A 12,590-nucleotide genomic window follows, 5' to 3' on the forward strand; every position below is an offset into this window, starting at 1 on the left:
TAAACGTCAAGAACTCAATAGTTCCGAAAATAACATCTCATCTGCCTGCACAGGAGAAAGAAAAGAAAACTGGGAAATGATGTTTCATTGAATATACATTTGTATTAACACAAGTGATCATAGAGCAGTGATGTCGAACCTTTCGGTACCGAGTGCCCAAACCAGAACGCATGCACACTGAAGTGCCAGAAACCCAAATATCAACTTAATTTAAAGTGGGGCTTTTTTTGAAAAAAAGGAAAGAACATATTTTACATTGTCTGGTCTTTGGGTTTTTAGTGCGCACATGCATGCTGGCCAGCTGGTCTTCACATGTGACTACTGCAATGCGCTCTACATGGGGCAGCCCTTGAAGAGTATTCGGAGACTTCAACTCGTCCAGAACGCAGCCGCGCGAGCGATTGTGGGTGCACCTCGGTACACCCACGTTACACCTATCCTCCGCGAGCTGCACTGGTTACCGATCAGTCTCCGGATACGCTTCAAGGTGCTAGTCGTAACTTATAAAGCCCTTCATGGTATCGGATCTGGGTACTTGAGAGACTGCCTGCTGCCAATTACCTCCCACAGACCCATTAGATCTCACAGGGTTGGCCTCCTCTGGGTGCCATCTACCAGCCAATGCCACCTGGCTATTACCCGGAGGAGGGCCTTCTCTGTGGCAGCTCCGGCCCTCTGGAATGAACTCCCCGCAGGGATTCGGACCCTCACCTCTCTCCAGGCCTTCCGAAAAGCCGTCAAAACCTGGCTTTGCCGGCAGGCCTGGGGGTGATGAGTTCCCTCCCCTCTCGACATGTATGGTTGTGCGACTGTTGTCTACTTTTATTATTTGTATTTTGTCTTTTTATGTTCCCCTTTTTTCCCCCCTTGAATTGTTCGCCGCCCTGAGTCCTCCCGGAGAAGGGCGGCATACAAATAATAAAATACAAATACAAATGTGCCAGAGAGCTGGAAACTCAAAGACCAGGGGGCTGGCATGCACATGTGCACTGGGCAGCTGGTCTTTGGGTTTCCAGCTCTCTGGCACATGTGAAGACCAGCTGGCATGCGCATCGGGAACCAGAAGAGCAAATGGCGATGGTGCATGTCCCCACAGAGAGGGCTCTGCGTCATAGGTTTCTCATCACACTCATAGAGGATTCCGAAAGTGGAATCCTTATAAACATTAAATAATTATAGCTGGAAGTGGGGGAAGCATAGGAAAAAAGCACCTTTGAAAGCACAGTAGATTCACGTGTCAAAGAACTAGCCTTGAATTGGCAAGGTTCAGAAAGTATTTCTCCCGAGTTCCCATTTTATTGCCAGGTATGTTTTTCATCTTGTAGGTTTTCCTGTGTGGACATCCCCTAGTTCAGTGTTTTTCAACCTTTTTTGTGCAAAGGCACACTTTTTTCATGAAAAAAATCACGAGGCACACCACCATTAGAAAATGTTTAAAAAAATTAACTCTGTGCCTATATTGACTATATATAAAGTAATTTTCCCACGGCACACCTTACACTATGTCACGGCACACTAGTGTGCCGCGGCACAGTGGTTGAAAAACACTGCCCTAGTTGTAGCAATGTAATATAGCAATAGCAATAGCAGTTAGACTTATATACCGCTTCATAGGGCTTTCAGCCCTCTCTAAGCGGTTTACAGAGTCAGCATACCGCCCCCCACAATCTGGGTCCTCATTTTACCCACCTCGGAAGGATGGAAGGCTGAGTCAACCCTGAGCCGGTGAGATTTGAACTGCTAAACTGCAGATAGCAGTCAGCTGAAGTGGCCTGCAGTACTGCACTCTACCCACTGTGCCACCTCGGCTCTTGGGTTACTTACAGTCTGAAGCTTAGATGCAACAAATTTGGACGATATTTACTCATGTGTCCCAGGTGCTTTTCTTGCTCTTGGATGGTTTTTTGGGGGGTGTCGAGTTAAGCCAGAAGTGGTCAAGCCAGAAGGTGTTGCCATCTTGGTTCGTCTCCTCCATATCTCCATAGCCAAATATTAATTTTTATCTCTTTTATAGATTATTTTTTTAGATTTTTGGTACATTACTTATAAAAAAATGCTTTGTGTATTTCATATTGTTTAGCTTTTAAAATTATTGTTTGTATTCATTGTTGACCCTTCTTATGCTGGTCTGTGATTTAATGAAGATTTGATTAATCACGTGAAGTAGACCTACATCATGTTAGTCTATGCATATGTAATTTTATGCAAACTTACTTCAACCCTCATGAATGCAAAGGAACATACACAGAGGAAAACATGCACAGAAGTGACTTGAAAGTTTCTGAAACTTACCGGATATTTTCCCCTTTAAAATACTTGGAATATACAAGTGGCTGGGATTGGTTTTCCCATGGAACAATGTGAGACACAGTTCCCTAATAACAACTGTAGCTTTGAAGGTTGATTGATGACTATGTTAATTTATATGAATTACATGTACGCACATGCAAAACTAGATAGTTTAAAATTCAGTGCCTCCGTATTATTCTCCCTTGAGTTTATCTCTCTATTAATACTGAAAAACCTAGAAAAACCTAAATATATAATTGCATCAGGAAAAGAAAATAGGGAGATAGTTTTTCTAGGTTTTTAAAGATCTTGGCTCATAGGGCGGAAAATGTCATTATGGGTGTAAATTCTTTTCCATCCCAAAACAAGCACGTACAACATCCAGTGTTGTTAATGAGTTGGGAGGGGGGGAAGGGAGGGAATGAGACATCAAAGGAAGAAAGCCTTTATGTTCAATATTTGTTTTTCCTGTTGGCCATTAGTAGAAAGTGTTTTCCTATGTCAAAATACTGTTCTTGTTGTGGTGGCTTGTTCATAAACGTATTTATCTTTTTTTGTTTTTTTGTTTTGAGTGAAGGAGCCGTAAAATAACTTGTCCCCAGTTAGACACCCCTTAAATGTATGGGCACTGAAATTCCTCAGATTCTGAGCTACAAATAGCCAAAGGTTACATTAGTTGGGAATCTCCTCACATTAGTTTGGGAAAAGATTGCTGGCTTTTGTGGTGTTATTCCGATTTGTGTAGCTTACAAACTCATACTTCAGGTCAGAAAAGCCCTGTACTATTTATTCACTGAACTCTTCCCTTTAGTTTGCAAATGTCAGAATTTCTAAACTCTATAACTTTATTTGTTGAATTTTTACAGATCCCGAAATGGGTGCTTAATAAGAATCTGTGCCTACAGCAAAACAGTTAATGAGATTTTTGACCATAGAATCAGCCTAACACCTGTGAGTTCGAAGGCTTTCTCTTTATGTTAGAATATTGGGCTTAGACCAATAGATTAAAAAGTGAGGGTTTTTGTTTAACTCTGGCAGCGTGCCTAATGAGACTGAACATAATTGAACTGAAAGTGCACCCTTGGTGTTTAAGCATCTCCTATAGACTATTGCTATTTGTCCTATTTTTTATTAAAGGCTGCAAGGGGGGGGGGGGAAACTAGACCCCATGTGAGCATGATCCTTTAAAATCATAGCCACTGGTGATTTTTTATATATTTATTTTTTTTGCCCACTACATAACTCTGAAAAGAAAATATTCGTTTAGCTTTTAAAAGTCAGTAGGAAACAGGTTTTCCTTAACCTTTAGCCACTTGAAACAGTAAATGAATACATACTACTGATTAACATACCTACAATCTGGCATGGCTGTCAAAATATGTAAATGTTTTCTCCCCCTCTTAGTTATGTTTGCACTTCTCTTTTTTTTTTACATATTCTTTTTTTTATTTTTCAAAATATAAACATTTCGTCTTTCCTTAAACAGTGTGTCGTCTGGGTACAAATATCTCTGTGCAACAGCTTTCAACATTTACATCAGCATTCACATTAATACTAATTCTCTCATCTTGGTATTACAATATATTAAGCAATTAAACATTATTAGCCTATTCATTTTCCTCTTAACATATCTTCTAGTAAAATAAGTACTAACATTAATTATGATTATCTTCCTTATCATAATACTAACAATTATCTTAACATATTTTCTACTCATCTTTAGTCTTCTTCCCTCGTTTCCAATTGCCCTTCTTTTTCTCTAACCATTGCTAAAATACTTCCCTATAATATTCAGTTTGTTCTGTTACTTTAATTATTAATATTAATCTATTCATTTCTGCACATTCTAATATTTTCCTGATTACCTTCTCATCAATAGGAATCTTTTCACTCTTCCTATGTTGTGCAAATATAATTCTAGCTGCAGTTAATACATGGACAATTAAATAGGTATTCTCTTTATTATAGGTTTCAGGTAAAATCCCCAGCAAAAATATTTCTGGCTTTAACTCAAAATATTGTTTTATCATCTTCTCCAATCATGTCATTATTTTTGTCCAATATTTTTTGCTTCTATACATGTTTGCACTTCTTATTATTATTCTCTATGCCTAAAGGGTATATGCATAATAAGTAATAATAACCATGTTTACGTACCATAGCAACTTGACTTACTTGACTTAAGTCTTTAGGGTCGGTACGGCATCGCCAATCCCTTCGCTGTAGAGTCGCATGCATCCCGGAACGGGATCCATGATTCTAGGCTAAGTACTACTTGAGCTCGCCGGGCCCAAGAGCAAACCATGGTATATTCTTAAAAATAGATGTAAGGTTCAGACCCATACGTTATTTTAACCACTTGGCACCAAATGAGAGGAGATAAGTAAGGTGCCCTAACTTTTGGACAGAAACGTTTAGACTTTTGAAAAAATGTTACGGGAGTCAGGCCACTGGAGGAAAAGGCTTACCAAATAACAAAATGGTAGTGATGGAAACCTAGGCAACTGTAAAACCATAATTTATCAAAGTGCTACAGTGGGTCTCACTGACAAGAAATTTCTGCTTGGTTCCAATTATCTACCTAGCTATCAGTAAAAGATGCAGATGTTAGACAGTAATGAGAAATGCAGTTTTTATTGTTTGCTAGATTTACAACTTGCATTTCCTCGAAAAGCTCAAACCATTTACCCTGTTTTCCCGAAAATAAGACCTTCCGAAAATAAGGCCACGTGCTTATTTTGGACGTCAATTTGGGGAAACACAGTACATAGGGATTTTCCTACATTTTTATTCTTTCAACCTGATTCTCCCAAGTTCTGGTTGAACAACTGAAACATTACACTAGACTATAGTCATGAAACCTGACAATAAAAATATAATTTATTGGCTTTAGTCCCAAGATTTTAAAGATGTATAGTGGTCACAACAGAAAAATAATTATTATATAAACCATCCATGTTTCATCAATTGCATTTTGCATTTACATTTTGTATTCATTGATTTAATGGCCAGATCCCACCTAGGTTTTTCAAAATTTGTTCAGCATATAAGTGGCTTATCTCATTCTCATGGTTGATAAGAAAGGGCTCAGATCAAATTTACTAAGTAACAACTGTGTATTTTGAAGGAGCAAGTAACATACTGATCATATATGCTCAATTCTGCATTAAGTTGATAAGAGGAAAAGTTTCACTTGGCAAACAACTAGATACCTATCTGAATTCAGAAGAGTTTCTCATTTGCCATTAGTATATACGTGGTGTCATTGATTCATGGTAGAAATGTTCTCTTTTGTATGAATTGACGATTTCCAAATACACTTTCCCTAGCTTATACCAAGCAGTATTCCCCAATCCGAATTCAACAGTCTGAAAGACTATTAGATTGCAACTCTTGGCTGCCACATTATGAATTTTGCAGTCTAAATCTAACCAGTTCCATCTTTAGTGTAACTGGTCTTCATCACCCAGAATCTCTAGTTGGCTGTGCTGCTTGGAACTCTAATATAAAAGTTTTGCTATTCCTACCTCCCTTTTCTTTTCTTAAATCAACCACATGTAGTTTTAAAACACAGAATTTCAGTCTATTAGAAGAAGGTGCTTTGTGAAAAAGAAGCAGACACTTTGTTAAATAGCAGCCACTAACAATAGAGGCTACTCATGCTGACAAATTTAGTTGCACAATATGCTGAATATTTACTGATGAAGGCAAAGTGGCTGAATACTATGACAAGCAGGTAATGTGAGCTTTCATACGATAAACCCGAGAAGCTGACTGCATATAGTAATATAATTTGAAAACCTGTTAACTGGCAATAAGTGTGTAAATATACAACTGAAACACTTTTCTGACTGCCTGAGTTGTATAACCACGCAATTAAAGTAAGCTCTGCTGTAAGGACGGCATCTTTTCATCACATTTTGTATACAATATCATGTCCAAATTACACCCATTTATTCATAGTTGCTCTCTTTGTCTCCCAAAGAAGGAGATAGCCATTTCAAATTGTTTTTAAAAAGTTATTTAAAGGAATATGTTCACTGATATACAGTGTGTGCTGTATAATTATTTAGAGAGAAAGACCACACAAACCTAGTTGTCTGCAACCATGTATAAATGTGAGTGTGAGGGCAGAGGACAGTGTAATAATTCGGAACTTAGTACACAAGAGAAGAAAATTGTCCTATAGAAACATTTTATTTCATTTTGCAGCATCTTAGTTTCAGTAAGTATTGATTTTATATAGAATAATATTTCATGGGTATTTATTTATTGTTTGGTGTATGGCTGCCATGTATTTTGAAAGCCAGGAAAGTCTACATCGTAGTCGGGCTGCCAGCAGTTGCTAGTTCGTTCAGTACAGGCTGTTGCATTATCCAGAGTGCACCACTAGGAGGCGAACAAGCTTCATGCCCCATTTCATGAGTTTAATTCAATAACTCTTGAAGAGGAAAGGATGGAGGAATAGAGGGGAAAGATGGGAGCCTAACATTCTAAAACAGGAAAGAATCATGAAATGTAGGTTTCTGCAGCAAACCAAGTTGGAAATATAAAGATGATTTTGAAATATAAACAGTTATTTGGTGTGTCTGTGGGTGTGCACATTGCATCTGTTGGCAACCTCCTTATAGCAAATTCAATTTTTACCAAATCACGCAATCACTGTTGTGCAATTTGAAGAAAATATTTAATTTCTTTAAGAATTGCTGACAAACATACCGTGCATGTTAATACATTTTTAGTCAAGTACTGACTCATACTTCAAACTCCTTTCCTAGTGGAAACAACAAGCTCGATTATGAACTATAGGCTGGCTAACCCATAATCTTTTGAAAGTGAGAATCATAAAGTGATGATTGGGCAAATTTCTCCATAATCTAATGAAAATGGGGAAGAGAAACGTTTAAGCACTTCATCTAAGATTCCAAACCATTGTAGCCTGGCAGTCTGTGAAAAAATAATAAAAATTATTATTTATTCTTTAATACCCATAAGTGTCAGCTCTGCCGTCTTCACTATGCTTCGCTAAGCTTGCTGGCATCCTTCCATAAACATGGGGGAGGGAGCAGAGTCATTTGGAGAAGATGTGCAGGAGAAAGAAAGAGGAGGGAAAGTGGAGAGGGAATGGCATTAATGGAAACCAGACGTGTGAAAACCAGACTTACCCAGTTGCCCAAGGATGACTGGCCTGGAAAAGAATGTGAAGCCGTTTCAAGATGCACCTGACATCAAAGCAGTTCTCAAAACATCGCCCTAGGATGCTATTGGACACTGACGTTCTGGTCGAAGGGAGTGGAGACCAGAGAGGGAAAAAGGTGTAAACTTGCATGGAAATACTCAGTTCTAGCCTCGCTTTTGCTGCAACCACTGATCCTTAATAAAAGAACCTATCACTTCAACCAAATGGAGTCGAGGGTCTTTCTTTCCTAGGGACTTAGCTGGAGCAAGCCTGACATTATGGGAGAGATATCGTCATATATTCCATGACAGGGATGCTCTTGTGCTTTGTTTCTACCCATTTGTTTGCCATGTACTCTGAGAGGAACTAAAGTGAAATAACTAAATATATGGACATTTGCATGAACAAAAGGAATCATTCAGAGCTCTGGGGTGTTAAAGCAAGTTGAAAACTTTGAATTACACTCAAAAAATTGACCAATAATTGGTGAGATTGTGACTCACTATAATCTGATTTAAACCATGTGACTCATTGAGTTGAGTGGCTCACATGGTTAAGGATGCTGAGTTGGAAGTTAGCAAGCTCATGTTCGAGATCTGAGTGCTGCCATGAGCTCCTGTCCTTCATTCCAGCTCCTGCTGAGGACATGAAAGAAGCCCCCAATAGGGTGTCCCACGGGGAACAGTCATGTCAATGGCTAATGTTTTCAACCTGGAAGCCCCTCAGTGCTTCTGCCATGAGTGCAATGTGAGTTGCAACTTAGTTGACTCAGTTTGAATTCTTGATTGAATAAGTTGAGGAATAGAATAGAACAGAACAGAACAGAATTGTTTATTGGCCATTGTGATTGGACACAAAAGGAATTTGTCTTTGGTGCATAGGGTCTCAGTGTACATAAAATAAAACGTGCAGTTACATATAGATTGCATACATTTGGAAAACTTGTGTGCAGGAAGTAAGCATTTGAGAAAGATGTATAGGAAACAAGCGTATCGTTAGAAAAGCTTTGTACAATCGAGTGTGCTTAACCTGTAGATGTTCCAGACACGGGTATGGGAATTGAAATCTGTTGTGTTTGCAGGAATCCAAACTGAGGAAGGCTATATTAGGACAAGTTACATCCATATCTGCACTAATTAACTCAACATGCATACATGTGCATATCTTAATCAAAAATCTATGCACAGGTACGGATGTTGAAGATAACTGACGATGATTACTGCTTTTTTAAATAATGTTTCCCACAACGATTGATAGAATGTACTAAGACTTGAAAGTTTACCATTCTGATATAAATCAGATTTTTCTCCTTATCTGCTGTTTGTGAGTCTAGGCCTTGTGTTACCTGGCAAATGTCAAGCTCTTTATATGAAGCACTGCCAAGTTATGTGATCATAGTAAATATAGCTGGGAGGGAACAAAAAACATTTTCATTGCCATAATAATACCAGGAAATAGCCTTTGAAAGACTTTGCAAAAGTTTAATGTCTGTTAAGTATAAAGGCACTGGCTATGGGAAGCTTCTCTAAATGCAATGATTTGGTTTAGATTAAACAAGTTAAATACCAAGAAACTGAGTATAATTTTTTTTATTACAGTTAGTCCTCGACTTACAACAGTTGATTTAGTGACTATTCATAGTTACAACGACACTGAAAAAAGTGACTTATGGCCATTTTTCACACTTATGACCATTGCAGCATCCCCGTGGTCACGTGATTAACATTCGGATATTTGACAATTGATTCATATTTATGACGGTCGCAGAGTCCCAGAGTCACATGATGCCCTTTTACGACCTTCTGACAAGCAAAGTCAATGGGGAAGCAGATTCATTTAACAACTGTGTGACTGATTTAACAACTGCACTGATTCACTTAACAAATGTGGCAGGAAAAGCCGTACAATGGGACAAAACTCACTTAACAATTTTCTCAGCAACATAAACTTTTTGTGGTCATATGTCAAGGACTACCTGTATCTGGTAAATATTTGCCATAGAAGAAAAATGCGTGCACATATGCATGCTATTGAAAATATACGAGCATGGGATCATGGTAAGCAGATAGTCCTTGTTTAGCAAGCCGAAATGGGACTGAAAATTTGGTCATTAAGCGAATGGTCACTAAGTGAAAATGACTCTGCTGATGATCTTACTTCAGCTATCCTCTGCTTTACAGTTCTGCAAAGGTTGTAAATGTGAGGATTGGTTGCAAAGTTACTTTTTTGTCACCTTAATAACTGACCATTTAGTGACAAAAAGCAATGTTGTTACTAAACAAGGACCCCCTGTACTGTTGGTTATTAAATGAGGATTATTCCAAAGAATGGCTGCCATTGCAGACAAACCCCGTCTCATTGTCTTTCTCTTGTTTTGATTCGCTTCCCCCAGGAGGCTTACTGATCTCAAAAGGATGGTTATTTCAGTTTTGGAGCAAATGAGAAAATATAAGATTGCTAAAATCACTATAATAAAATTAGTCAGATTTTTACTGCTTAAAAGCAATCACTTGCTGGCCAAGGATCACAATTCATATTGGATGGGGTGAGGGTCACAGTGAATGGAAGTCAAATCACACCCTTGAGTGGGGCTGTACTACAATGAGCTTTTTTTTTAAAAAAAAATAGCATACTGGCAGAATACAGGCAGTCCTCAAGCTTACGACCACAAATGAGCCCCAAATTTATCTTGCTAAGTGAAATATTTGTTAAGTGAATTTTGTCCCATTTTACCACCTTTCTTGCCATAGTTGTTACGTGAATCACTCCAGTCGTTAAATTAGTTATACAGTTGTTAAATGAATCTGGCTTCCCCCATTGGCTTTGCTTGTCAAAAGGTGATTGCATGACCCCGGGATACTTCAACCGTCATAAATATGTATTAGTTGCCAAGCATTTGAATTTTGATCACGTGACCATGGGGATGCTACAATGGTTGTGTGAAAAATGTCACTTTTTTCAGTGCCATTTTAACTTTGAACATTCACTAAATGAACTGTTGTAAGTCAAGGACTATCTGTACTACTGTCACTTTTTTTTGGAAAAGTTTTATTGTTTTAATTAAATAAAAATACACAAAAAAAGCATCCTTCGTTACATCTTGTAGAAAGCGTGTCGATTGGTTACAAATACATTTCGTGCGTTTCTTCCACAATCCTTACATATACTTCATTCAAATTGAATTGTACATTTTAAAATTTATGTATTTTACTATCACTGTACCACAATTCTCATTTGGTTACAATTATTTAAACATACTTTTATCTAAAATCATTTGTATTTAAAGACACAACCACCTACTGGCATACATTCGCAATCTCAATAAACCTCCAATGACTTTACACCTTTATAACATATTCTAAAACAAAGTCAGTTAGTAGGATATCTAAGCATTCCCTCCCCTTCCTCCCCCAAAAAACCTCACAAATTAAAGCTTATGTCCAATTTGGTTTTACTGGTACAACACACATGTATATATCATTAAACATTATCAATTAACATTTCCTTGTTATTATTGTAGTTAACTAAAAATTATTTATTATTTATATCACCTCTCCTCTCATCAGGCCCAAAAGAGATTATACCTTTATAGAAAGCTCTAAACAAGAATTTATTAATAATATTTATAGGACTTTCCCCTAAGTCCCAAATTACTACTGTCACTTTCTAGCAGTAATGGTTATTGTGGCTTCTGGGAGGTTCAGTCCAGTGGTGGGTTGCCAATATTTTTACTACCGGTTTGGGCATGGTCCCGCACATCCTTGGGCGTGCTTGCGACACTTCTGCGCATGCGCAGAAGTAGGTGGGTGTAGCCTCCTGCCGTCATTACTACCGGTTCGGCCGAACTGGGAGCAACCCACCTCTGGTTCAGTCCTGGGTTTAAAGGGTGTCAGTAGCCTTGGCTGACAGGGTACAGATTCTCCTGCTTGAGCAGGAGGCTGAACTAGAAGACCTCCAAGGTGCCTTCCGGGTCTATTCTATTCTATTTGGTTGTCCATCCCAGAGGTGGTATTCTACCGGTTCGGACCGGATCGCCCGAACCGGTAGCGGAAATAGCAGGTGGCTCCTCCTACCCGTGTATGGGTCTGTGGCATCGCATTTAGACCCTTTTTTCATCAAAAGCGCATGTGCAGAGGTGGCTCGTGCGCTTACATTTGTGAACTGGTAGGAAAGGTAATTGTATACCACTCCTGGTCCATCCCTAACTTACAGGGAGACAGAGATTGTACAATGCTGGTGCTTGAAATACTTATGAGTTTAAGTTTTTAAAAATTTTCACATTTGTTTTGAAGCCCAACATAGGTCAACTTGGCATTCCTCATGGGCCTTCCGGGGAGAAGGTAGCTGTAGTAACTGTGGATGACTGTGATACCGCAGTGGCTGTGCGCTTTGGAAGTCTGATTGGAAACTACTCCTGCGCTGCTCAGGGAACACAGTCCGGCTCCAAAAAGTAAGATGTTGATGTTTTTTTGTGACATGAATATGCAACAGAATTAATCTGGCTAACAGAGTCTTCATTACTTTTTTTTTTTTAGGTATGCCTGGAACTGATTATTGACAGATGTAAAGTCATTTTCATATCTGTTTGTATTTAATTAAACTTTACCTTTGTGCGTTAAGGACAAAATGGTTGAGTTCAGAGAATAATCATGTAGAAATCTTTGCTAAATTGCCCCTCCTTGTGGCAAATTACCTGTTGCTGCAGATGTTTCTATTTCTTAAGCATCCTTTAATAGTCTTATAGGATAGAAAAAATCAATTTGAAGAAGAAGATGAAAAGTAAGTAAAGCCAAGTAGTCACACTTCCCTTCAAAAATGTTTACTCAGGTGAGGAAGGTTGTTGTTGTTGTTAGTTGCAAAGTCATGTCTGACCCATCGCGACCCCATGGACAACATTCCTCCAGGCCTTCCTGTCCTCTGTCATCCTCTGGAGTCCATTCAAACTCACGCCTACTGCTTTGGTGACTCCATCCAGCCACCTCATTCTCTGTCGTCCCCTTCTTCTTTTGCCTTCAATCTTTCCCAGCATTAGGCTCTTCTCCATTGAGTCCTTCCTTCTCATTAGGTGGCCAAAGTATTTGAGTTTCATCTTCAGGATCTGGCCTTCTAAAGAGCAGTCAGG

The 12,590-nt window shown here is 38.7% G+C and overlaps 1 protein-coding gene across 3 annotated transcripts in view; it reads left to right on the forward strand.

Annotated features, from left to right (window-relative positions):
- The window catches only part of CELSR1 (cadherin EGF LAG seven-pass G-type receptor 1), a 184,874-nt gene that overhangs the window by 105,740 nt on the left and 66,544 nt on the right, over positions 1–12,590 (forward strand). For all 3 annotated transcript variants that reach the window (XM_032220771.1, XM_032220773.1, XM_032220772.1), the window contains exon 6: positions 11,761–11,918. In XM_032220771.1, the coding sequence (XP_032076662.1) occupies positions 11,761–11,918 (158 nt within the window). The remainder of the gene's footprint in view (positions 1–11,760; positions 11,919–12,590) is intronic.

Source organism: Thamnophis elegans, chromosome 7 (assembly GCF_009769535.1).
Source record: "Thamnophis elegans isolate rThaEle1 chromosome 7, rThaEle1.pri, whole genome shotgun sequence".
In the NCBI taxonomy this organism is placed as follows: Eukaryota; Metazoa; Chordata; class Lepidosauria; order Squamata; family Colubridae; genus Thamnophis; species Thamnophis elegans.